Source organism: Fusarium venenatum (assembly GCF_020744135.1).
Source record: "Fusarium venenatum strain MPI-CAGE-CH-0201 chromosome Unknown EDB82scaffold_3, whole genome shotgun sequence".
Taxonomy (NCBI): domain Eukaryota; kingdom Fungi; phylum Ascomycota; class Sordariomycetes; order Hypocreales; family Nectriaceae; genus Fusarium; species Fusarium venenatum.
Window position 1 is genome coordinate 4,893,508 of NW_027072131.1, and position 25,334 is coordinate 4,918,841.

The 25,334-nt window shown below is 47.5% G+C and overlaps 9 protein-coding genes across 9 annotated transcripts; 6 read left to right on the plus strand and 3 right to left on the minus strand.

The window, feature by feature from the left end:
* Positions 1-37: 37 nt before the first annotated feature.
* On the minus strand, positions 38-2,625 carry EDB82DRAFT_433812 (uncharacterized protein; the record flags this gene model as incomplete). Its single annotated transcript, XM_065607731.1, has 3 exons — positions 38-116; positions 163-1,579; positions 1,971-2,625. 3 exons carry the CDS (start codon positions 2,623-2,625, stop codon positions 38-40), a joined length of 2,151 nt encoding a protein of 716 aa, XP_065464083.1.
* A 1,885-nt stretch (positions 2,626-4,510) lies between these two features.
* Positions 4,511-6,153, minus strand: EDB82DRAFT_507613 (NADP-dependent oxidoreductase domain-containing protein). The gene has a single exon (XM_025728050.2). The coding sequence runs from the start codon at positions 5,672-5,674 to the stop codon at positions 4,685-4,687; it is 990 nt and encodes a 329-aa protein (XP_025582456.1). The 5' UTR covers positions 5,675-6,153; the 3' UTR covers positions 4,511-4,684.
* Positions 6,154-7,499: 1,346 nt separating this feature from the next.
* EDB82DRAFT_547064 (HAD-like domain-containing protein) lies at positions 7,500-8,924 on the plus strand (the record flags this gene model as incomplete). The annotated part of the gene is made up of 1 exon (XM_025728051.2): positions 7,500-8,924. The coding sequence occupies one exon, from the start codon at positions 7,500-7,502 to the stop codon at positions 8,922-8,924; it is 1,425 nt and encodes a 474-aa protein (XP_025582457.2).
* Positions 8,925-9,788: 864 nt separating this feature from the next.
* On the plus strand, positions 9,789-11,042 carry EDB82DRAFT_250532 (uncharacterized protein). Its single transcript, XM_025728052.2, has one exon. The coding sequence runs from the start codon at positions 10,082-10,084 to the stop codon at positions 10,808-10,810; it is 729 nt and encodes a 242-aa protein (XP_025582458.1). The 5' UTR covers positions 9,789-10,081; the 3' UTR covers positions 10,811-11,042.
* Positions 11,043-12,211, plus strand: EDB82DRAFT_250560 (uncharacterized protein). Its single transcript, XM_065607317.1, has 2 exons — positions 11,043-12,036; positions 12,086-12,211. The coding sequence occupies exon 1, from the start codon at positions 11,275-11,277 to the stop codon at positions 12,019-12,021; it is 747 nt and encodes a 248-aa protein (XP_065464084.1). The 5' UTR covers positions 11,043-11,274; the 3' UTR covers positions 12,022-12,036; positions 12,086-12,211.
* Positions 12,212-13,608, plus strand: EDB82DRAFT_250538 (uncharacterized protein). Its single transcript, XM_065607316.1, has 2 exons — positions 12,212-12,458; positions 12,513-13,608. The coding sequence occupies exons 1-2, from the start codon at positions 12,352-12,354 to the stop codon at positions 13,288-13,290; spliced, it is 885 nt and encodes a 294-aa protein (XP_065464085.1). The 5' UTR covers positions 12,212-12,351; the 3' UTR covers positions 13,291-13,608.
* A 283-nt stretch (positions 13,609-13,891) lies between these two features.
* Positions 13,892-14,853, plus strand: EDB82DRAFT_250524 (HAD-like domain-containing protein). The gene is made up of 2 exons (XM_025728054.2): positions 13,892-14,621; positions 14,668-14,853. Exons 1-2 carry the CDS (start codon positions 14,020-14,022, stop codon positions 14,789-14,791), a joined length of 726 nt encoding a protein of 241 aa, XP_025582460.1. The 5' UTR covers positions 13,892-14,019; the 3' UTR covers positions 14,792-14,853.
* A 1,638-nt stretch (positions 14,854-16,491) lies between these two features.
* Positions 16,492-19,786, plus strand: EDB82DRAFT_577582 (glycosyl hydrolase family 61-domain-containing protein; the record flags this gene model as incomplete). The annotated part of the gene is made up of 6 exons (XM_065609979.1): positions 16,492-16,602; positions 16,654-16,677; positions 16,735-17,673; positions 18,239-18,676; positions 18,725-18,847; positions 18,934-19,786. 6 exons carry the CDS (start codon positions 16,492-16,494, stop codon positions 19,633-19,635), a joined length of 2,337 nt encoding a protein of 778 aa, XP_065464086.1. The 3' UTR covers positions 19,636-19,786.
* Positions 19,787-22,458: 2,672 nt separating this feature from the next.
* EDB82DRAFT_507634 (uncharacterized protein) lies at positions 22,459-24,991 on the minus strand. Its single transcript, XM_025728060.2, has one exon. It carries the CDS (start codon positions 24,582-24,584, stop codon positions 22,749-22,751), a length of 1,836 nt encoding a protein of 611 aa, XP_025582465.2. The 5' UTR covers positions 24,585-24,991; the 3' UTR covers positions 22,459-22,748.
* Between the last annotated feature and the right edge of the window lie 343 nt (positions 24,992-25,334).

A 25,334-nucleotide genomic window follows, 5' to 3' on the forward strand; every position in this document is an offset into this window, starting at 1 on the left:
CTCTCTTTTTGCTATTTACACAACTTTCGACGGCACATTATAGAATACCAGCCTCCCTCTTGAAAATCTCCAGCCATTGAGAATTGTCTGCCGGTGTTTGATTCCAAGGATCATCGCTATAAACAGTTAGCAGAGTGTCAAGTAGAAAAAGTAAATACCCACTCATTATATAACAAGCATCGAGCTTGATGTCTTAATTCCTCGTCGGAAGGAACATGGCAGATTGGATTGTTCGGCGACATGGCGGCTTTCACCCATCGCTTCATCTCGCGGGCGAACCATGGAATGTGATTTGGGTCATTGAGGACATATATGCCAGGACCAAGCCATGTTGGACGAAGTGTTGATTGACCTTCAGCTCCAGGGCTCAGGTTCGACTGTGGTATAGCTGGTGGCGATTGGTCATCCGACCACAGCCATGTAAAGTCTCGCAGTGACGCATCCATAGATGTCAAATTGGTGCTGTTTTCAGTTTCTATTCCCCAGATCTTGTCGATGTCCGCCGCATCGCCATGCCCGACAAGTAACCACTCGTTTCCGCCGGGCAATGAGTTTTGTGCCTCGTGTGATAGAGGGTCGAACTGCCACTGACCACCATCCTGCCATTGCCCAATATGGCTCGGTTCAAGGACATTCTGACCGCTGCTCACTGCGCGCCGTCGAAACTGAGCAACCCAGCTTGTCGAACGGTTGAGAAACCCAATCAGCCAGTTAGCCACGAATTCGGGCTTTGTCTGCAATTCGCTCTCCATTTGCAAGATAATTCGCCCAGCTTCTCTTTGCAGCTCGTCGTCCGACATCGCATAGATGCCATTTGCCCTTTTAGTTACAAAGGCTTGCAGGCGAGACTCCAATGGACATTCTTCAAATAATGCGTTTCTGCCCTTAATTTTCAACACAGACAGTCTGCTCTCTGCACGCGAACGGATGGGTGCGAAGCGGGCCTGTTGGACAATTTCATCAGATGACAATATCAAATCTCGTAACCATGACGAACCCCCCTGCGAGTCTGGATTGGTCTCGGGAAACGTTACTTCGGACCCGAATACAATCCTACATGCTTCCAGCTGCAATGCCTTATGACTTGGTAGACTTCCAGTTGTGTCATTGTGGTGCTGTATGAAGTAGGCCAACTCTATCGAGATAAGTTCGTATGCCGTCCTAGGACTGTCGGGTGGTCTGCCATTGGCAGTGAATGGGAACGGGGTACCACCTTCAAAATACACAAGGTATGGAGGCATGGCATTTTCCAAAGTCTTGAGAACAAACGGCTCGAAACCCCAGTCTCCGTTCCAGCTTCTCATCGTACATCCGAGTTTGAAATGATTCGCCAGATGATCAACTCTGTCTGGCCATGTACTTAACGAAGCTTGACAGAAACCGCACCTTGAAGTGATATCTGGCTGTGTAGTTTTCCACAGTTTCGTGGTTAGATCTGTGAGTGCAGCATTGTGTACGAGTCGTAGATGTTGCTTAAGATGATCTTTTCTGCTAAACGCCCTTTCTTGACAAGCAGAAGGATTATGATTTATAAGGTGATTCTCGTCTGGGTTTTCCTGACCGCAGAAAAGACAGACAACTTGTCCATTGTCAGGGTTTATGCCTGTCAGCCCATTCGGTGAACATTCCCATCTTTCCAGTGGGAGGTGCAACGAGTTTTCATGGCGTTGCCAGTCGTACTTTCTTCTAAAGCTCTCCGTACAGAAGGTGCATTGAAAAGGAAGCCTCGGCTTTGTAAGAGAGTTCAACTTCTGTGGTCTTAGGATCGAGCGGCCGCGGCTATGGGATGAGATTCCGCTGATAGAGCCTCTAGATGAGCGTGAGTCTGTAGAGCCACTTCTCGATGTACCTAAACTGCTCGTTGTTGATCGATGCCGTCGTCTTCGTGGTATCCTTTCATCGCTTGTTCCTCTCCGACCTCCGACTCTTGGTCAGTTTAGATCATGGAGTATGTGATGTCTGGAACTTACTCGATTCTCCTGATGCCACCGCCCGAGCAATATCAGAAACAGCAGCCGGCTCATTCTCAGGCGGCGAATTCTGCCATCGCTGCAGGGGATTAAGATCTCTCAAAGGTTTTGGAATCGGCGTTCCTGAGCGTGTAGGTGTGTATCCCTCAGGGACTTGGGCGTTTCCGTTGGCACGGCCATCAGCTATCGTCCGACGTCTTCGGGCGTTGGCCAGCCAGTTTGTTATTTGTGTTCGGCTCAGGCCTGTTTGATGCTCGAGTATGGTCTTTTCTTCTTCATTTGGGTATGGATTATCGGCATGTGTTGAGAACCATTCTTTCAAAGAGCGAAGGGCTTCCAGGGTGAATCTGTGCCCGACTTTCGGGGGTAACGTTGAAGGTGTGAGAATGGGTGATTGGGTTGATGATGACTCGACTGTGTGAAGTTGCTGTAGATGGTTTTGACTGGCGTTTGTATCGCCAGGAGTTTGGTTGATATCATTAGACCACAGTTCATCAAAACTCAGATCGAAGCCATTCGGGTCCAGGAAATTTTGGTTTAATACCGACCCAAAGTCAGCATTGTCAACATTCAGGAATGGAGAAGTGAGATCTCCACCAATGAAAGACGCGGAATAATCCACTGCATCTTTCTTGTCGTCTGGGTCTACTTCCATATCGTGAAACGTGCAGATAGCGTTTATCTCTAGTGGCCGATATACGGAAACAGTTATCCGGTGTCGTGGAAAGGTTGACAAGGAGTCAGTCGTTAGGCATTGGACTAGATAGATACTCGAAGGTATAACCCCGCTTTTTCATGTTAAGGGCGTGCTTGACGACTTAGCCAAAGTGTGAAGCCTGAGTGGCTGCCGCAGAAGTGCATAACACATATAGATTCTTGTAGGTATTAGAAAAATAAATGAACCAATACTATCTAGACAACAATACTTGAGTTTAAACTTCAGCTGATCAATCAGATCGGTCATCAATTTCGTCCAACGTCAAAACAGGATATCTCCACACTGCAAGATAAGCATTTTGATAAGCATTTGAACAACACAGTGAATGCGTTCCGAACGACTTTTCAAGAGCCAAAAAAAAAAAAAAAAAAAAAAAAGAGAGAGAGAGAGAGAAATTATAGAGACCCAATGAGTTTTCCCTATCCTTCTAGCTTAGCACAAGTCGTTATGGCAGTAATATACTTGCGTAAATACCTCCATCTATAGAGTTGTATCAACGGCAAAGCTGCACCGAAACCTGGACCAGACAAAATGATAAATAGCATTTCGGCTTTTCCATTATTTATATGTGAATAAATAATCCAATATGTTATCTGAATAAACACTGTGTAAATATTCCTAGAGTTAGTGTAAGCTGTAGCAAGATGCTAAAAAAATACCTATTCTATCCAGAAGTCGACGAATAAAGGTAAAGCTGGAGCATGGCAGTAGATCCCATCTCCTTCCATAAGATCAGTACCAGAAGAGGTAAAGGCCGATCTCATCAGTCTGTTTCTATCTATATCGTGGCAAATAACAGGCCAGCCAATGAAAGAGATGGCTATAGACCCAACCCACCTTCTTTCTTCCTCGGCTCGAGTGCCGGTTCAAAAGCACAGGCGTCAATTAGAGTTATCTAAACAGTCCTTGATTCGACGCTATACGTCCGTTATCTAGGTAGTATCGTGACATCGTCCGTGTAAGTCATTGTATCTTGACGGTCCCTTGATCGTCACCAAGGGCCTATGCGTGCTTCTGAATGGTCGGTCACTTTACGTCTTGTACAATCACTACAACAGCCCTACTCGTGAAAATAAGGATCTTGTACCTCTTCTGTATTGATTGTGAGGGTATAGCCATGGTGGAAGCTTGAGGGGTCCCGGAAGTGTAGTTGTTTTGAAATTCCTAGCTTCCCCGTGGCTCCAGAGTGACTCGCATGTTCATGCATAGGGGTACAGATATTGAACTTGAAGTTCAATCAAGAGGTGAGTGTATCATTTCTGTTAGAGGCTTGATGTAGTGATATTTCCTTCATGAATGATTTCGAAGGATACGAAGGTTTGCCTACCTGATACTCCGTAAACTTGCCGACCGCAACATCGTGAACCAGAATCTCGATATTATTCCATGACAATTGGTTCAGATATAGAATTATATGGGATTGAGTAATTGTTGTTTGGTATTTCGTATCTCTTTTCGGTGTAGGCTGTCTTTCGTATGATGTTGAGATGTACGGTTCACGCATCATTAGTCCTCCGCATGGCGCTTGAGTTTTGAAAATCTATCGTTGAAATGGTTTGCTATTCAAAAATTTTATCCGTAAGGTTTCGTGGTGTTGAGGCTTCCATGATAAAAGTCGAGATGAGGCTGACGTTCACGAAGTGAGGCTATCGTCAAATCTCGCATATGCAGAATCTCATTCGGCCACCAGATTGCGTCGCTCGTAGGCAACGAGGCAAAAAGTATTCTTAACCACTTATTAACACCATATAAATGTAATGTGCTGTGGTGTTGAGGTGCCAATGAGGCTCAAAAAAGTCACTATCGCACGTGCAAGTCGGAACTCATTTGTCTGAACGTGAATTCATCTCATTCTAAGCTCACGCTCCTACAAAAGCGGAATAATTTCTTGGGCTAAACTTTTGTTCCGCAATTAAACGCCATAATACACATTGCTTCCTATTTCTTTCCTTCATCCGATAGGGTATACATCTCATTCATAACTTCATAAACAGGTTTAAACAACAGAGGTTCCATTCTCTGGAGTCTCCTCGGGCCAAACGTTGTAGCCAAAAGTGTCCTTCATGTTGACAAAGCGGGTGTGGCGGCCCTTGGCAACGCTCTGGACAGCCTCAAAGTCCTCGTCGGACAGGTTGGGGATCTGGAAGTTGCTCTCAATGCGAGAGGGGGTAGAGCTCTTGGGCAGAACAGCGTAGCCGCGGCGGAGACCCCAGGCGATGAGGACCTGGGCCAGGGTGTTGCCGCTACGGTCGGCGACCTCGTTAAGCGTCTTGTTGGAGCGGACGGTCTCGCCAGTTGTGGGGACCTGGTTCTGGGAACCGAGGGGAGAGTAAGCAGCAGGGAGAATGTCATTCTCGAGGCAGAACTTGACGAGCTCCTCGTTGGGCAGGAAAGGATGGATCTCAATCTGGTTAACGGCAGGCTTGACCTTTGCAAAGGCCATCAGCTTCTTGAGGCCGTCGATGGTCCAGTTGGAGACACCAATGGCACGGGCCTTGCCACTAGCATAAATCTCCTCCATGGCGCGCCATGTGGGCTCGGGGTTCTCAGTGAGATCCTTCTTGATGACGTACTTGCCATCAGGGCCGATCTTGGGCTTGTTGTCGTCGCCCTTCTCGGCGGCGATGGGCCAGTGGACGAGGAAGAGGTCAATGTAGTCGAGGCCAAAGTTCTTGAGAGAGTTCTCGAAAGACCACTTGACCTCCTCAGGCTCGTGGAGGTGATTCCAGACCTTTGTACAGATAAAGAGATCCTCGCGCTTGACGCCGTTGTCCTCAGCAAGGAAATCACGCACGGCCTGACCAACCTCATCCTCGTTCAGGTAGAACCAGGCGCAGTCGAGGTGTCGGTAGCCGGTCTTGAGGGCGGCAATGACAGCCTTGTAGGTTTCGCCCTTGGCGCCCTCGTTAGCAAAGGTGCCAAAGCCCACACCGGGCATCTTGACACCGTTGTTGAGGGTAAAGACAGTCTGGTTAGAAACGGGCATTTTGATGATGTTTGAGGAAAATTTGGCAAGAGTGATGCGGTATGAGTGTAGGTCAGGACAAGAACGGTTGGTATGAGTAGGCGATGGGGATTTTACAGATGAACGGGTTTTAAAGGGTTAACAATTAAAATGTCGCAGTCAATTAACTTGGATCAGTGGTGGAGAGCAGGTACATCATCAACTTACGGCAATTGAAGTGTCTACGTATGAGTGCCAGCATGCATCCCTACAGTATGGTTTCCTGTTGATGAGGTGGCTCACCAATTTTGACCGAGACCGCGCGAGGCGAGTAAGAGACGAGGAAGAAATGGTTCATTGACGTCATGGCCCTTTAACGGGAAGCTTCCAGAAAAACTGTGATAAAAACGGTTTAGTGAAGGCGTGTTTGAAAGACAAGTCAAAAATGTAAAATTTTCACTGTGATGGAATAACTGTCGTATCTGTACATTGTGCTCTGTGTTGTGCTTAGGTACTTGCTAGGTACAGACCGACGTGGACAAAGACTTGAGTCAGGAAAATAGCACTTCAGCCAACCAAAGCCGCAAGTAATCTTATCACGTTTAGTGGGCCGCAGTGGCGATCCCTAAACGTCTTGACATTTCAGCACGTTTTGCTGCTGAAAAATACCCGCCTTTGCCGTAAAACTGTAACGGTATCCACCGTGAGAAAGACGGTCGGACCAGGAACATGAGTAAAATGTTCGAAAAAGAGAATAAAAAATAGGGTCCCCCTTCGGCAGTGGAGACAAGGATGATGTCAGAAAGGTCACCCTTGGCATGCATTTCTGCTGCAGTTATCGATATCAGCTCCACTGAAGTCGTTAATTCCCGTGGAAAAAACAGGCACAACACAGAAGCGGTCCACTGGAGATATCCACTTGGGAGCGGACTCTTCTCGGAACAACCGCCGCATGCCGCTCAATTCTCGAGATAGCACTGCTCTACCTGGTCAGTACTGCCATGATAACCACTTTCTTGAGGCATATCTTTGTCCGAATGCTGTAACTTGCTAAGAGGGGCTGTGGAGCCAATCTTGACACAAACGACAACCTCACGTCGCCTCCACTATGACGACTGGCGCAAAAGGGCTGAAAGTTTGTTTTCCCTTGAACCGCCGCAAAGGCGTGTATCTTGTAACGGACAGACAGACCCTGAATCAATCACAGGTACCTTTTTACACTGGCTGTCGCGGAAACGGTCAATCCGCCTCAATTTCAACCTATTGCAGTTCTCAGCACCAATTCTCGTTAGATAACGGATACGATGCGATACCACGACCCTTACATGCTTCATCCTGTCTCTTCAGGTACTCTACGTGTACACATCTCAACGTCAATAAAAAAACGTACGAATAAACAGGCATTGACGGTGAACGACCGAAAAAAAAAACAAGGGTCCACTTGGGTAGCGTCGTTCAAAGCATGGCCATGGATGGAGGCCAGTCCCAGTCTCACCCAAACGAGGCAAACGAGACGGGAAAAAAGACACAATGATGATATCAACAGACACGAATGGGCGAGTTTTCACTCTGCAGCAAGCTATGGGGACAGAAAAGAACCGGCACAGTATCAGTATCAACGAGTCCGCAAAGATAGATAAATACGGATCCCCGCCCCATTCAATCGAGATCTATTCCATCATTATCCTCTCATCTCAACTCGACAGTCTATCCATTCACTCAATAACCTGATACCCCCTTCCTCTTGACTGCTCCCATCTATACATAACCTTCTTCCTCGCCCTCTTTACCTATCTTCTTCTTTCCTTCAGGAATGTCTCCTGCTTACGACGAAAACACTCCCAACTCTCCCAGCACCCTACGCAACATGTCTAACGCCAACGGTGAATCCAACGGTGTCGAGCACCGCGAGTCTCTTGCCATTCCTGGCACTGAGGAAGGCAGTGGTCCTCAAGAGATCCCCGCTACCCGATCTTCCATCTCGGAGGCGGCCAAGTACATGCACACACTCAGCGTGTCTCCCTCTATGAGGGACCGACGATCCTCCCGCAACTCTTTCGGTACCGCGCTGCCCATCCCCCGCAAGCGTCAATCTCGCCTCTCCTCCGTCCACCATGCCGATGGACGCCCCTCCCGGCCCGGCATGCCCCCGATCCAGCCTACCCGTGAGCTCCTCGTTGCTCAGGTTCAGGACCAGATGGCCGACAAGGTCAAGAAGGCCAAGAACATGGCTTTCGCCTTTGACATTGATGGTGTCCTTGTCCACGGTGACCGTCTGATCCCTGAGGGTAAGAAGGCTCTCGAGATCCTCAACGGAGACAACGAGCTCGGCATCAAGATTCCCCACATCTTCCTCACCAATGGATCTGGTAAGATTGAGAAGGCTCGTTGCGAGCAGCTCGAGAAGATTCTCGGCAACCCCGTCAGCACCGACCAGTTCATCCAGTCTCACACTCCCATGAGTGCTCTGTCCGAGTACTACAGCACCGTCCTGGTCGTCGGTGGTGAGGGTTACCGCTGCCGTGAGGTCGCTGAGCAGTACGGCTTCCGCAACATCATTGTCCCCAACGACATTGTTGCCTGGGACCCTACCATTGCCCCCTACCGAGTCTTCACCGACGAGGAGCGTGCCACCTCTCGTCCCCGAGACTTCACCAAGATCTGCATTGAGGCCATCATGGTCTTCTCTGACTCGCGAGACTATGCTACCGACATGCAGATCATCATGGATGTCCTCCGCTCCAAGAACGGACGTCTGGGCACTGTCGCTGAGGATCCTGTCGCTGAGCGCGTCCCCATCTACTTCTCCCAGGGTGATCTTCTCTGCCCTACTGAGCACCCCACTCCTCGTATGTCTCAGGGTGCTTTCCGCATTGGTCTCGAGGCCATGTACAAGGCTCTCACCGGTGCCGACCTCGAGCGTGTTGTCTACGGTAAGCCCGAGTTGGCTACCTACAAGTACGCCGATGACGTCCTCACCTCTTGGATGGGCGAGCTCCACGGCGAGGAGCGTCTTCCCGAGAACATCTACATGATCGGTGACAACCCCGCCTCCGACATTGTCGGTGGAAACATGTACGGCTGGAACACCTGCCTTGTCCGCACTGGTGTCTTCCAGGGCGGCGACAACGACGAGAACAACCCCGCCAACTTTGGTGTCTTCCCCAACGTTCTTGAGGCTGTCAAGAAGGCCCTCCGCGCTCAGCTGGGTGATGACTTCAAGTGCTTCTTTGACGAGAAGATCAACCCTGTCCTCCACGGCACCGCCAATGACGCTGCCGCCGTTGTCTAAGCGCTCTTTGATGACAAGTTTGGACTATTCAACGCAAAATCTACGACACTGTTTTTTCTTTTAATCGGCGTTTGGAACTGGGATCTGAGAGGTCTACGACGAATTTGATCATGGGACTTTTGGCATAGACAGCGATATAGAATCTTGATATCAATTAGCATAGATTGAACGTATACAAAAAGCACTACGGATTGAGGCGGACGCGTCTCGATTCAATTGAAAGCAAATTCCGAACAAAATAACCTTGTCCACTGCACTGTGACTTATCTTTGCTTGACGTGTCTGTCTGTGCCTCGAACTTGCAGCTCTCTTCCAGCTCCATGTTTTTGCTGTTCGATCGGCAGGGAACCTCCGGAGTTGTATGTCAGATGAATCTTGGCGTCACTTCCATCGATCGACGGTTTGTTTTCTCGAGTCGGAAAGGACAACTGCCGAACTCAATCAGGGATCATCGCTTGTGAAAACTTGGAAATTTTGTATACGATCAGCGACTTATTTCTTCTCTGGTGACATTTCATGACCGTTTTCCTTCAAGAGAACCGTTCTGCACAGCAAAAAGGTCCCATACTTGACATCATGGTTATTGCGATGGCGTCAGAATTTGTTCCAGTGGATGTTGTCCCCACAGGAGGTGTTAAGCAGCTGAAATGGTTGCTGTAGAGGTACCCACCACTGAAGCTTGAGCTTCAAAGCTTCGATCAACAGACAGTGTGACGATATGAATCATCAAGATCTCCATGGATGGATGATTACCAACTCTATCTTCTCCTTGACACGTACTTTGACCCCTGCCTGATTATTATTGAGTCAACACAAGAAGTATTACATACACGATTGTTTACCCAATTAAGCTGGACGTAAGCTGACTGTTCGCCCCGTTACCCAATCGCCCATGTTCGCGTTTCGCGTGTCTTAAAGCGATGGGCATCACAACAACGAGATATGATCAATTTGTTGAGTAGATGAAGCTGACAGCTTAGAAATTTAAATGCGAGTATTTGGATTTATTATTTGTCAAAAAGATGTTGAGTTGACCGTAAAAGGCGACGCTCTCACTCGTTTCACTCATTAAACATCCTCATCTCATCGCTCAATCAATTCTTCAGCTAGAAACTCACATCCTAAGAAATTCTTTTGTACTCAAATCTTCAAAAATCATGGTCCGAATTCTCCCAACTATTGTCTTCGGAGCCCAACTCTTATCCACTGTCGCGTCTCATTCTATCCTTGAGATGCTTCCTCGCGAAGGACATTTACCCTACAGCGTTATAGGGAGCGATAATCCAGCGAGTAGCGAGACGCTTGGTACTTTTCTCAATCATATGGCTATCAACACGAGAAACTTGACAGCCAGCATTGAGTTTTACACTGAACTCCTCGGTTTTCGCAAATTATTCACCCTCCAGATCACCAAGACATACTCCATCACCTATCTAGCTCATGCGCAAGGTGGGAAGAACGGAACAGGTTACCAAACAACACTCGAGATGAACCGCGAGAAGAACAATGCACAAGGTCTTCTTGAGATTTGCTACGTCGATGTCCCAGTCAAGGATATTGATTCTGGAAGGCAGCATCCCAACACGTTTGGGCACATCGGAATCGTTGTACCCGACATACAAGCATTCCAACAGCGGCTAGACAAGCTGCCACATATCTCGGTGCTCAAGAGATCGGGAGAGCCCTTTGTTGAGCTTGATCCGAATATTGTAGTTGGTCCTGCTGTCGGATTGCTGCCCGACATTGTTGAGCAGCTCGATGAAGAAGAGAGAAAGGCGATTGTTCGGAACTTTGGCCAGAGTGTTGAACCTCTCATCTTTGTCGCAGACCCTGACGGCAACTTTATTGAAGTTCAACCTCAAGAAGGGGTTGCGCTTGTTGGGTAAAAGAGAATTTGCATCGTGAATTTCCTGGCTGAATGGTAGCTTGGTTGTCAACGAGACATTGCATAGCTCTTTTGTAACGCATTATGCAATGATAAGCCTAATATGAAGAGGTTCAATTGAACTTGTTGGCAGATATTCGGGAATTCCTGTGACATGATAGCGATCGACACCTTAGGCAAACAGGTGTTTTGGGTAGGTACCTCTTTGAGTTCCTCCCCCAGCAACAGAGCTCTCCCATGGAATGAGTCCGTACCTCTCGGCTCATCCAAGAAACACTTTGATCACTCGTATCTGAGAAGAGAGATCTTTATTCTTCTACCGATCGACAAACCCTGCCTGTCAACTTCATTCTTGCATCCAATCTAATCCCAACCCCGGATTCCACGTGCCTGCAAGCTTTTATTGCACTACTGTAAGTCGCTCTTCTAATAATAACGCAAAATAACCAATAACAGTCCTCAAAGATGCCCGATAACTTGGGTAGGCCTGCTTCTAGACACGGCCCCTGCATTACTGCTTTGGAGAATGTCGCTCTCCCGCAAAGTTCAAGGACCAGGTATCATCATAGAGCACCCGCCAAAAGTTCGTATACACCAGCATCAATGGGTGGAACGGGTAGTCCGAACAACAAGCTCTTGAGGAACGTCGCGTTCAAGAACAATGCCCCAACACCACCAAAGCTCCGCGAAGAATACCGTATCGAGACGTTGCCACGATGGCCGCCAACCAGGGGACACAACCCAAACCAGGCTGTCGGATACCCCTCATCTCTGCAGCAATCCCACCTTGACTACTCTTGGCTTTGCTGGACAAAGAAGCGGTGGGTGTACTTGGCCACGTTTACACCGCATGGGAAATATGTTGTTGATATGCAGGTTTCAGGCCGATCACGCCCAAAAGGGATTGGGCACCCAGCTTGGGGTTGGGGTGCTGTTGGGCTTTTGACGAATAGAGGTGAGGGGAAACAAAAAGGGAGCATAGTATACAACCATCAGCGAAAAAAAAATAAAAAATCGTTGCGATGTTTTGTCGCAGCGACAAACTCATGTGCACCGGGCCAGATGGGAGCCTCAATGAGGCCCTGGTCTCGCCCCCAACTTGTTCTTCACCACTTTGTTCGAATAATGAATAAAAAGAAGGATTTACCGACAATCCACCATTGTTTGACTTTAGGCCTGCTACCCTTTCCGCCATTGTCCCGAATGAATTAGAAGAGAAAGAGCGAGGCAAGTTTACCACTCCATGGTTGTCAGGTAGACTGACAATTGACAATAGACGTCTCGAACATTGCCGACACCTCCACCATCTAATTTTACTTATTTACACGCATCGCCGAGCCTGCGCCAATTCTTCGAGACCTGTAGACACTCTGCCTAACTGGATTGCCGTCTGTCGGGGCACCTTTCGAACCCCATCGCGCCCACCAACACGAATTACACGGGATTGTCGGCGGGCGAACGGTGTCATAAACAGAATTGACACGACCGGTCGAGCTCGTCTATACGTAGACGAGCCTTATACACTTCCGACGACTGGTGATAATGCAAGGTGCTAGCCATATCCTCCCCAATCGCTTATTTCTCTGCGTCGTCGCAGACCAACATCATGAATATTGCGACAAGTCGTTCCCAACAATTGAGAAACACAAGTTAGTCAATCCTTTCGGCCAATGTGTTGCGGACATTACTGACAGTAGCATCAGTGAGCATCTAAAAAGATGCCATTCTCTTGTCTATTACTGTGGTGACTGTCTCTTTAAGTTCAATACTTCATTACCTGAGAAGAACCTTGGTCATGCCAAAAAGGAACACGAAAAGGAGTGCAAGCGCAAACCTTCACCGGAGAACCTCGAGGCCAGGAATGGCCATTGGTTGATGGACAGGGACCAATATCATCGCTTCAAAGTTGTGGGATGGAGAAAGACTCATGTTTCCGACCAGATATTCATCAATGGCGAGAAGGAATCTCTTTCGAAGAGAAGCTGGAGAAGGATTCGCGAAACAATTTTCCCCGGCTCTGAGATCGAGCTAAACGCCGAACCTGCGACATCTTACCAGACGACGGAAGATGTTATGGCCATGGTAGAAAGGAGGACATCGGCAATCATGCCGCAACTCACCGATATACCAGCACCCAGCACAGGTCTGAGGCAAAGGTCGAGGCTGGTGCCTATCCCTCCTTCTACCACAGACATGTCTCAACTGTCGACTCAATTCTCATGGGAGACCGATTCTCTTACGGACCCTTCGTCGCACGTGTTTTCGCACTCAGGAGCTGATGGACATGAAGAAACTTATGGTGCCGAATATGGAAACGCCACCGGTCCTGCGGACTCTCTCGCCTGGGTCTGGGAGGAGTATCAGGGACAACAGTCCTCGGACTCTTTAAATGGAGCTGGTGGGTGGCTACCTGAACTTCCACCTCAGGTTCTTATGAGCAGCGACACTGGCGATCCACAGCAAGCATCGTATCAAGAGTAAACAGCATGTTTGATGGTATGTATGGGCGTTGGCATGTTGGGATGTCGGTCTGTCTGATGAAACGACGTACACTTTGAATGACACAAGAATGGTGTCATTAGAATGATGAGACTGCTGGGAAAAGAATGGAGTCAGGCCCAGTCTATGTTTATATATATTTATAACTTGTGTTATTTGATTGCTGCCTTGTATTGCGTTTGAGTGGATTATGCATATTGATTGGTCATTGCTGCCTTGAGGCCAGTTTGGGTTGAAAGAAAACGCGACAGAAACGTGAAATACAACATGACATTGGCCGCCTGCCTTGGGCATGCTTGCTTCACGATGCAGTGTTTTCCGAATATGGAAGGATATTTGCTGATTAGACTAGGTCCAGGTTTCCCATCTTTGTCGCAAGGCCTTTGGTGTTTGTCATTCGAGTCGTCTCTCCGATATATCACCGGACATACAGCGCTGCCCCATTTCCAATACATGAATTGTTGGCAAAGATAAGTCTTGGTGTAGTTTATCGCTGCTTATCTTCCCCCGCACGAATCAACAGGTAAATATCCGGGTTAGAGGTTTCTCAACTCGGAAATTGTATCCGATTGCGGAGAACCCAGGTCACATTGGCACTAATACACGCTATCGCTCAGAATAAGAACCATTCATCATCCGCAGACTAACTACACATCTTACTCTCAGAGAATCCAGTTTGTTTATTCCATTTAGCACTCGCATCGTCTTAGTATGGCACCAAATAACGAAAAGTACGTCGTCTTCGACATCGTAGGCACAATCGTCTCCTACGACATGCTAGTCGAAGCACTGGACAACCAACTCGGCGAAAAGCTCCGCGCTGAGAACGTCAAACCAAGCCTCTTGGTCAACCTATGGATAGAAGCAGCTGAGAGGGAATATACGTACCTCAGCATGACGAACCGTTACGTCGAGTTTGACAAGCTCTTCTCTTCCCTATTCTACCGAATGCTATGGCTGTCTGGTATTCCCGAACCCCGCAGTTTCGCAACCGAAGCGGATATTGAGATGGTCACTAAGGGATACTTTGCCTTGGAGCCAAGACCCGATGCCAAGGAGTGCTTTGAGAAGCTACGCGATGCTGGGTTTACGGTCAGGGGTCTTACGGCTGGAGACTATGACAGGGTGCTTTCATATTTTACCAAGGCGGGCATCGAGTTTCCCAAGGAGCACCTTATTTCGTGTGACTCCTTTGGGGTGGGGAAACCTGATCTCAAGGCTTATGCTTCGACCTTTGAGGAACTCAAGGATGCCCAGGAGCTTTGGTTTGCAGCTGCACATATGTGGGATGTGTCAGCAGCCAAACAAGTTGGGTGAGTGGGGAAATCCTTGTCATGATCAGTTCTTAACAGCGTATAGTTTCAAGTCCGCATATTGCTCCGTTCTGGAGAAGGAAGCTTGTGTAGACATCTTTGGGGAGATGGATGTCATGTCGGACTCATTGAGTGAAATGGCAGATATGATCATCAAGGCTTCATCTTAGAGAATGGGAATGGACCATTTCCATACAATCAATGAATATACCTTTCCAGAGTCTAGTTTGCCCAGCAGAGTTCATGCCTTTCTGCCATCAGCATTCAATAATGATTAGTTGGTCATAAGCAAAGCTACGACGTTTCTATTTCGAACAAACACATAATGATTAACAATAGCCTTAGAATGTCCAGAAGGCCTTGTGCATTCTTGCTGATCGACGCTTTCGTCCAACAAAGGAATGATGTGACTGACAATCGAAGAATGCCATTATTCAAGGGATAGAAAAAACAAGGCATTGCTTCTGTCACGTTTGAAACAAAACCCAGCTAACTCAAGAATAAAGATAAACTTAAGAATAAAGTTAGCGAGAACCTGACTGTCACATATCTGGGTTATGTTACATTCCAACCCCGGCAAGGAGATGTAAGACATCCCGCCCTCCTCTCGATTTCGCCAAGGATATTGACGATCGACAATAGGCTTTGTTGGACTTGAGTCATCCCATAACCCGGGGGGCCAGATTTTATTAAGATTTTGCCGCTCAATAGATACGCCTGATCAGCCTGAAACGTGAGCAATTGAATGTGGCCGTTTGCGACAATTGGAGGGCGAGACAGGGGCTGAAGTCTCACGGGTGGCGTTGTTTAGCCCCTTGCGCTTAAAGGTAATAATCAGGGCAGAAGCATATCTGTTGGTTCCTCAAAAGCCCTTGTTAGAAGGCATGGTTGAAGAAAAGGGAAATCATGCAGAGTCTACCAAGGTTTGGAATGCCCCCGACAGCTCAACGGCACAAAGATGTTATATTTGACAATACCTCGGCCCGCGATACTATACTCATTCGCATTCCTTTACAAAAAGCTAGACCAGGCAAGGGATAGAGTTGTCCGGCTGAGGTAAGGCCAAGCTATTCACAATTTGTTCAATCGTTATACGGCTTTCAATCTGTGTGCTACTCTAGCAAACTCAATCTCTATGACGGACCATGATCGATTTGGCTCGTCGTTGCATAGCCTATGGAAGGTTTTAGGTAAAGAACAGGGACATGCTAGAAATAGCGGTTGTAGCTTGAACCTAATCTCATACTATCTAGGGACTGAAAGACTATTGTTAGTTAAACTAGGCCTCAGCTCCCGATGTGAGAATCAGTAACAAGTACGGCACTCCGTATTCAGCAGACAATCAATACCAACTGTGGAGATCTACGGGCTTTCCACGTGGATAACGTCTTCAAGAAGTTTCAATTAAGGCGATATCAAGGTTAAGAACAATGTCTCACAGTATTCAGTTATACAGGGCCATAAAAAGCCCAGAATACTTGTAATCCTCCCATCTTGGAGTGGAAACAGCCTTTGATGGATGGATGCCTGCCGAAGATATTGTGATATAGTCAAACACGTTCCTGAGCAAGCCACTAAAGGCCAGAATCAGAATTCCGAACTACTTATCAGATTTTATTCTTTGATGTCCTTCACGGCATTGGCATTCAAGGCTTGGAGTTATCTCACATGTGTCTTGGTGGCGTCGAGGTCTGGAACATGTGGACGAGCCACAATGATATCTTTATATAAACTCCTAGACCCTTCACATACAATGAGATATAGCAATAAAATCTCGACATCTCTTGTTTGGAGTAACTCTAATATTTGTCTGTGCTTTCCATCATTTCACCTTTCGCCAACAGCCTTATTCGAGACTCACTTTGCGACCATGGCATCAATCCAAACGTCCTCGCTTCTTGCTCTTGCAACCTTAGCAGTACAGATCGCTGCTCACGGCCATGTCGACTGGATTATCACTAACGGAGTAGCATACCGAGGAGTGAGTGACCTTATTAGAACACAATATGCTGTAACTAACTCGATCTCTTAGTACGATGCTCCAGCATTCAATTGGGTATGCTTCTTACTAGTATAGTCCTGAGGCCATCAGACTGAAACTAACGGCATGAAGAATCCAACCCAGTTCCCCGTCGCCGGATGGATCACTGGCGCAACTGACAATGGCTACGTGGAACCAAACAGCTTCTCCGACCCTGATATCATTTGCCACAGAGCCGCTAGAAATGCTCGAGGGCACATTGCCGTGTCTGCTGGCGACAAGATCAATCTCAAATGGAACGATTGGCCATCATCTCACAAGGGCCCTGTCATCGACTATCTAGCCAAGTGTCCCGGAAACTGTCAAGAAGCTGATAAGAGTGAACTTGAGTTTTTCAAGATTGGCGAAGAGGGTCTTATTGACCTGTCTAAGGATAGTGGCCACTGGGCCTCTGATGTTTTAATCAGCAACCAAAACAGTTGGACTCTCCAGATTCCTTCGGCGTTGGCTTCAGGAAATTACGTTTTGCGTCATGAGATTATCGCTCTCCACGGGGCAGGGCAGAGAAACGGTGCTCAGAACTATCCCCAGTGCTTCAACATCAAAGTTACAAATGGTGGAAATGTACTTCCTGAGGGTGTCAAAGGCACCAGTCTTTATAAATCCGATGACCCGGGTATCCTCTTCAACCTCTACGTACCCAGAAGCTCTCTGTCCTACGATGTCCCTGGGCCTACACTGGTGCCAGGCCTTCCTTCGTCAGTTGAGCAAAGAACGACAACGGCCACTGCGACATCCAGCGCCACAATTCCAGGCCAACAGACCACGTCTTCGTCGTCTTCGTCGTCTTCCTCATCCTCATCCTCAACGACAACGACAACGACAACGACAACATCCTCATCTTCTGGCTCTACAATTTTGCAAAGCACAAGCAGCAGCCAAGGAACAACACTCATAACTATGACTACAAGCAAGTCTGACTCCACCCCGACTGGCGATATAATGTGTGGACCGGTACATGGCCTGGCGAAATACTCCCAGTGCGGAGGCAAGAATTACGTTGGTCAGACTGTATGTGCCTGGGGAGCTACATGCCAGGTGGTGAATGAGTATTATTGGCAGTGTCTTTAATATGTTTTGTCACGATGTTGTTCAGCTTGAGAGAACTGGTATTCCTCTCATGTTTTCAAGCAGTTCCCAATAATTGAATAGTCTTTTGATGGTTTTGGCTTCAAAAGTCGAATGATGGCTTCTTATATTGAATAGTCTATAATAGATACGAATTTTAAATCTAAAAAACATGCATTCCATTAGCATGGAGGGAATATGAGGTAGTAGGTGTTGATCGTAAGGGATATCGCATGTCATCTCACGTGCTGGCATCATACACCACAACAGAATGTCAGCTGCCAAGGCTTTTGCTTACATAACATTGGATTCATATTATCACCGATCTTCACTATCAGGGAACCAACCTTCCCCATTTAAATCCTCCAAAAGGTACCTGACATCTCATTCCTCTTCCAAAGAAAATGGTCGGCGTTCCTACTAGCAAAGGGTGCGGCAACTGTCGCAAAGCTAAGAAAAAGGCATGACCTTGCCACTTGTCATTAGGTATTCCACTAACTTTCGTCAGTGTGATTTGGCACAACCAACATGCGGACGATGTAAAAGAATACGCCAAACATGTACAGGAAGCGGAATACAAAGATTCAGATTCCATCAGTATAAGCCAACCACGGCTCCCATGAGCACTCCGAGTAACGAGACGACCAGACTGGCGGCAGAATTCGTTGCTTTAACGGGAATTAGTGATGAGCGGTATTCTTTTGAAATATATGGACCAAGGTTCTTCAAAACCCTTCCACGACGTTTTGGCTCGCATCCTGCTCTAGACGATATGTCACATGCCGTGATTGCCACGTTTCAATCAGTCCGACTTCGGAAAGAGTCTAACCCAAGAGCTCTTTCTCTTTTTGGGAAGGCTTTGAGGTCTTTACAAGAATGTTTGAACGACCCCAAGCAATCAGCGACCTTCAAGTTGGAATTAGTCATTATGGTGATGCTATGCCAAGTGGGTTGTCTGCGTAGATCATCTGAATCAAGCTGACATAGTTCTCAGTTGTGGATTGATAACAAGGCATCTAACAAGCATCGTGGGGTCATCGCCCATCTCCTCGAAGAAACAGTCACCCAAGGCCAAATCATTAACTCAGACGACCTTCGTGGTTTTTGTCTACAAGGGGTAAGTTGATTGGCTCTGGCCTCATCAACCATACTTCCCTCCAGATGGAAATTATTATCGAAATGATCAACTAACACAGTATTCAGGTATATGCGGCACTCTCTGATCCAAATGTCGAACTGGGGCCATGGTTCTGGGACGTTGCCTTTCAAGACATTACCAAAGCTAGACCATACCACTATGAGCAAGGTCTATACTGCTTTGAACTATGTGCCATAGGTGATTTGCCAGTCTTTCTTCGAGACCCAGAAAGATATCTATACCAGTTGAAATGCTACTGGAATATGCTTTCGACTGAACGACCAATAATGCGGGACCAATACGAGATGGCAATACCGATGGCTCTGGCTCCCAATTCCAATTTCGTTTCCAGAGTAAAAGCTATAGAATACGCCTCAGGGAATGCAGTTCTTCTCATCCAAACTGCACTTGTTGGCCCAACCATCAAACCTTTCGGTGTTCTTCCTGACTATATCGAAGAGTCTCACCAAATCTGCGATGAAGCAATTACCTTGGCACAGCAGTGTCAGGCCTTTCGACCATGTGGCGCGTCATGGGCACCAGAGTTGTTGAAGATGGTATGGGCTTCTCTGGACGATGAGTATCGGCACAAAGAACTTGAAGAGTTGATGGATAGGTATGCGGAAGACGTTCAAGGAGCAGATTATCTGGGAGAGGCGAAGAACATGAGGAAGAGATTTGATCAACTCGGTTGGAGTAACAAACAAACGTTCCTGACTGCGGCGAAGGATGGACAAGATGCTTCGGCGCCATGTGTGATACTTTGACTCTCAAATGGCGTATTCTACTTGCAGATGCGGGTAATAGAGACGGTGGCCTCAAAAATAGTGACGGTAAATCAATGGTCTAAGATATGGGTCCAAATCTCATAAACTAATATATTGATTTTGTCTCTCATGCTTCCAGTTGGCCACCACTAGTTAAATTGTAAGACCTGAATACAGACCCCTTATTACATCACGCTTTAAGCCTCTAGTTGTTCATACAAACAAGGAAGCAATCCACACCATTAAAGATCATGCGCCTGCCTACTCTACTCTTGGCAAAAGGTCCGTTACCGCAAAGCATTCCCAAAGTTGACGATCGACAAGGGTCATTTTCAGCTCCGTGACGATCAAGGGAATATCCATGTTGAATGGCGACGCTGGTGAGTCGGACTCTTAACAAAAAGGAGTGGTAAATAGGCGGGTTGCTGTTAGTGCAAGATCTGAGACCCTGGTTCGGCCACAGCGCGCTAAAGTAAATAGCATGCCCCCTCAATTAAATTGATGAGTTGGCCGTCACTCCTAGAACTGTAGAGCATTGAAGGCAATTGTCAATAAATTCTATTGTCTACCGATTCGTCGCATCGTGTGGCCCTATAGAAAAGTCGTTGTTAATGAGATAAAACTTTTCGCGATAAAGGAGATAAAGTGTCGCTGATACAAGAGGCAAAGTACTGCAAAACCCTCCAAATTACCCATGCATGGCGAACCAACCAACTGGAAACACCCTCAATACATTAATCATCTAGCGCTTCTCCCGAAATGTTGTAGCTCCTCTTTGTCCCCTGTTGTGGCGGTCTCGAAAGCCAAATGACTTGTCAATCAAGCTTAAATGATTGCTTAATTCGCCCATCAGCCCTGTGAGCAGCCCTGCAGTATATGAAGTCCCGAACTCCCCCCAGCCTTTTTCTCTTTTGTCCTTGCTTGTCTTGACGTTGCGCCTAGTCATCATCTTATTCATTGTTTCTTCCCGTTCATGCCGTCATTCACCACCAAGCTTTGATACGAAGAGTCTCTACATCTGTACACCTCGCGTATTGATGGCTGACAAGTCCACCTCGCCTCCCACCGCCCACACCAGTATCGAACCTCCCACAATGACTGCCGAGAAGTCATCCTCAGGCTTCGTCAAATTCTGTGCTTTCATAGATGCCATAGCAAAGCTTTTGATTGCCGGCGCTCTCATCGGAATCCTCGTCGTCCTTGTTAAACTCAACAATTCGATCGACAACAACATCAATGGCAGGGATAGCTTCAGCGTTAGAGTCTGGCAAAGTTCCGATGGTAATCCTCTGAGGATCGTCCCCGCCTACGGGCAACAGTTCAGCGTCAATATGCAGAACTCAATCAGCAGCCCTCTTTACTTCAAGGCCGTCAACTAGGGAGGGTCGAGTTCGACAACGTCCGGGGTTTTAGCGTACAGCAATCGAATGGTGGTATAAGTTGAGGTATTGTTTCGCAGGAATGCGGTTCGGCCGGTGGTTATTTCGTGTTTGGAACGTTTTACAATTGTTTCGCCATTGTGTATAAGCGATGCGTGATATCGTGGTTCAACGGAGCACGTCTCGTCAAACACCCCTTCAGTAGTATCGTTGATACTGGCATGCCTCCGCAATTATTGGTCGAATGATGTGTTGCCAACAATCGCAAGTCGACAAGTAAGGCGATGGCTTTATTGATGGAGATGGGAATGGTGACACACGAGTGAAGATGTGGGCACATGTGGATAGCGAGAGCTTGTAAATATTTTATTTAGTAGTAACAGTACCGCAAACTAAAACACGATGGATATGAATGATCTAAACATAACAATATGCGAAATATATCCGTGCCGATAACTAACTGATGAACATTAATCAATTCGCAGCCGGTCGGATCCCTTTCGTCGGGTGAAGCCGGTGTCGCGTGAGCCGTAACCGGCCCCACTTATGCCCGAGTGGATGTGAAAGCCAGAAACGAGGAACGCCTGATGCAAAACAGATGGAACACCATGTAATTCGTCGTCGGAAAAGGATTTTTGAATCGTTTAGTTCTTTTTTCTGATATATATTTGTTTTTCGATGCCATGATGGCTGGGTATGCGAGGTTGTTGTTGTGTTGTGTTTTGGGTAACGGTCTCGAAGTCGGCTCTGCACTCAGGCTTTCCATGGCGCCAAGTTTCCGATCATGCTCAGAATGCCCGGTCGGTTCTCTTCAAGAAGGGCAGGTTCTTGTGTTCGACCGATCTTGCCCTCGACTGCGGTCAGGACGCGAAGATGCTCTCTCTTGAGGGCTTCGAAATCGTCATCCAGCTGCTTGTGCCATGGGTACAGCACACCGACCTGGAAGCTGAGCGCTGAGCTGGCGACAACAAAGTTGGTGATGGAGAGGGCGCGCGTGATGATCATGGTGACCGACGGAGATTTTGTTGTTTAACTAAATGTTGGGATATGACGGGCACAGCAACAAACACAACGAAAGAATAAGAAGAAAATTCGGCGACAAAAACAAAAAATAATAAGGAAAGTTGAAAAGGAGTCTGACACACACGCAACGGTTAGAAGTAGAGCGAAAGAGAGCCAAGACCCGTGACATCGGTTGTTGCCAAATTTATCCAAAAAGGTAATGGGCCCGTAGGATAAACAGGAATCTCAGTCTCGGTTCGCGTGCGCATGGATGGTTTGGACGGTTCTCGACTCCGACAAGTCACCTCATTCTTGACATTGGGCGTCAGGGGTGACCGTCAGTTGTCAAATGGGATGATTGCTTGTCATCCGAACAACGAATTCACATGCCCACAGGGCGTTGCAGCCAACTCCGTGATTCCCCACATTCAGCAGGGATCATGAGGCTTTGACAGTCTCATTCGGTGCGAATCAGTCATGTAAAGTTTGAACTAAAGTCCTGTGTAAAGAAGTTCACTTCAAAGGCATTTGGCTTTCGCTAGGCTGCTTCAAGCGCTGGCTTGAATGAACAATGCTTCTATGGGCGTTCTGGACTATAGCGCCGCCGTTAGCCATCAGTGGAGTTCGCTAGGACATGGTCTCCACGTGTTTAAAGCAAGGCTGCATCAGTTCGTCGGAGCTACAGCTTGACTGTCTCCATTTTCCCGTACCGAAGCCGGGGCTGTATCCACGTCACAATTGTCTCTCAGAATCCATGTCGCTCGGGTTGTGGACCCCGGACCCTCCGACCCATTGCTCCATTGTGAAACCATCGCGGTAGTGAGCGGCTACGTGATCTATCCGCGTTTCCCAACTGTTCATCGTAACTTGACAGAACCCGCATTGGCTACGGATTGTATCTTGTCGGTACTGTAATAGAGTCAGGTCCGGTTGCCAGCCCGCCCATTTCCTACATCCGTGGAATTTGTGTAGGTGCTGCCACAGGTGATCTTTGCGCGTGAATTTGCGCTCTGAAACAGGCCTCTCGGCACAAGTATCAAATTCGTGAGCTTGGATGTGTTCATCGTTGGGCGAGTCCGAGCCACAGAAGAGACATTGGGGCCCTTCTTCATTCATGCGCCATACCAAAAGCGATTGGCCCTGGGTAACAGGCAACGTGCAAACCCAGGAGTCAAGGCCCGGCAAGTGAATTGACCTCTCATGACGAACCCAATCATACCTTTTCTTGAAGCTTTGCCGGCAAAAGGTGCACTGAAATGCAATCAGTTTCTTAGATCTCGACCTTTTAGGCGTCGTCCTGGAAGCAGGAGTCCCTTCTGCTACTGAACTGTTTCCAGAACGGGGATATAATTTACTCTCTCTTGAACGATAGGAGTAACAGGAGGATGCTGAGTTGGAAGAAGCATCGTGTAGAGTAGACGGCCAAAGGGAGTCATTACTAGCAGACGAACCAGGCCCAGATCTGCCGATGTCGTCGCTGTCCAACGAGCTCTGTTCTGCGGATTGAGCGGCCAATGCATTCTGGATCGCCGTCGCTGAAGCTGGTTCCTGATCTGGTGGTGAATTCTTCCAGCGGTCCATCGGTGACATATTCTTGCATAGGTAACGTGGCATGGGTGATGCTGGTGCAGATCCTTGGCGTCCTCGGCTCGGCAATGCAGAATAAGTTGATGCTAGCCTATGTCTTCTTCTCGAGTTGGCGAACCAATTGACCACTTGACTTCGACTCAATCCTGACTGTTGTGCGAGGTCGACCTTTTCCTCTTCTGACGGGTACGGGTGGTCCAAGTTTGAGAGGTACCAGTTGCGCAACACCCTCGTCTTTCGCACAGATCGGGTGTTTGTCCTTTTCCCAGAGAGTTCTGCTATTGATAGTCCCTGCGATGGCCGGCCCTCGTCGACTGTGGATGGTACGCCTAGGATGCCATGCTCACTCACACCGTGCAAACGTCCAATCACTGGCTCCAGCGTCTCAAAATCTGAAGGCTCCCTCTTTTTGCGACCAGAAAGACTACATTCTCTGAACAACGCGACACAAGTTGAGCAGGAGGAATCTGGATTCGGGTTGGCGAGAGTTGTTTGCAAGATGAGACATTGCAGACGGGATCGACGGCAATGTGTGCAAGGTGCGGACGGACGACTGGCGCCATTCTTGATCAAGAACTCATCAATACTAGTCAATGGTGTCTGAATCGAGCCACTTGCGGCTGTTAGAGGTGCCTCAATGCTCCAACTGTCATCGGGCTGGTTGAGGAAAGAGAAGTCAGAGTTGAGATCATCAGTTATAACATCAGGCCCTGATTTGGGTTGTTGAAAGTCAGCGCTCCAATCAATTTGGAGATCTTGAAGTTGCGAAGAGGGAAGACCGAAAGCATCTTGGGGATTGATAGTCTGTGGAATTAATTCGACATTATTCCCTCCTCTAGTTGGCGAACTGGGCGATCTTGACGATTGTGCTGAATGGTGATCTGTTTCGCCGGAGGGTAAGGTCAGTTCTGGGCTGTCGCCTTGAGTAAAAAAAACATCGTCAATCAAGAACTCCATCATGGCATTGGCTTGATGATGCATATTTCTGGAAGGAAAGGCATACCTTGAACCTAGCGAACGTCGAGGTGGAGTTTTTTTGACGATGGTGGCTTAGTCACGTCACAGCCGCCAATTCGCAGACCGGACCTTTCCGGGTTGAGTGTTGAATGCGATAGGTTAATAAATTAGTGTCTCTTATTGTATATAAATTAATTTATTCGTAATTTGATTACTTTCTCAGTATTGTGTAAGTCGTGGATCTGTTGTCTCGTTGACTGGTTAAGGTATTAATTGTTCTTGGAGGGCGCCTTATGTAGCTGTATCGCCTCCACAAAGACACACTAAGAACTCGGTAACTTCTATGGGAACTTATGAGTTCCACCATCTCATTGACACACACATTTTTCCCCTCAAAAAAGGATTGTGATATTGGGATGGATCAACCTAGCATACACTTGAACTCGGCCAAATCGTGATGTCTTCCCCAAGAGACGTAGATCAGTTCCTCCGCCCAAGCTCTGTTTCAAAAAAGGAAAGAATAAGAATAAGATTAAAAAACCATCTCCATAGAGAACTAGGCAGCTAGATTGATTCCATCTTTTCATTTCACAGTGTTTTCTCACGACTCCTAGTTGCATTCGAACCTTGAATGAAACTAGAGCAACGTGTGAGGACCCAAAACCAAACAATTACCACACCGGTGATTACAGACCACGCCACTAGGAGCTCCATTTCAATAGGAAGCGGTGAAAAGAGGACATTTTTTCCTAATATGATAATCATAGAACATAG

What these genes read in the sequence shown, in the direction of transcription:
- EDB82DRAFT_507613 (XM_025728050.2), bottom strand. Translation starts at nt 5,674, where the DNA reads ATGCCCGTTTCTAACCAGACTGTCTTTACCCTCAACAACGGTGTCAAG.
- EDB82DRAFT_250532 (XM_025728052.2), top strand. Translation starts at nt 10,082, where the DNA reads ATGGTCCGAATTCTCCCAACTATTGTCTTCGGAGCCCAACTCTTATCC.
- EDB82DRAFT_250560 (XM_065607317.1), top strand. Translation starts at nt 11,275, where the DNA reads ATGCCCGATAACTTGGGTAGGCCTGCTTCTAGACACGGCCCCTGCATT.
- EDB82DRAFT_250538 (XM_065607316.1), top strand. Translation starts at nt 12,352, where the DNA reads ATGCAAGGTGCTAGCCATATCCTCCCCAATCGCTTATTTCTCTGCGTC. An exon ending in CCAACAATTGAGAAACACAA is followed by an intron (nt 12,459 to 12,512) that starts GTTAGTCAATCC and finishes CAGTAGCATCAG; the next exon opens with TGAGCATCTAAAAAGATGCC.
- EDB82DRAFT_250524 (XM_025728054.2), top strand. Translation starts at nt 14,020, where the DNA reads ATGGCACCAAATAACGAAAAGTACGTCGTCTTCGACATCGTAGGCACA. An exon ending in TCAGCAGCCAAACAAGTTGG is followed by an intron (nt 14,622 to 14,667) that starts GTGAGTGGGGAA and finishes AACAGCGTATAG; the next exon opens with TTTCAAGTCCGCATATTGCT.
- EDB82DRAFT_507634 (XM_025728060.2), bottom strand. Translation starts at nt 24,584, where the DNA reads ATGCATCATCAAGCCAATGCCATGATGGAGTTCTTGATTGACGATGTT.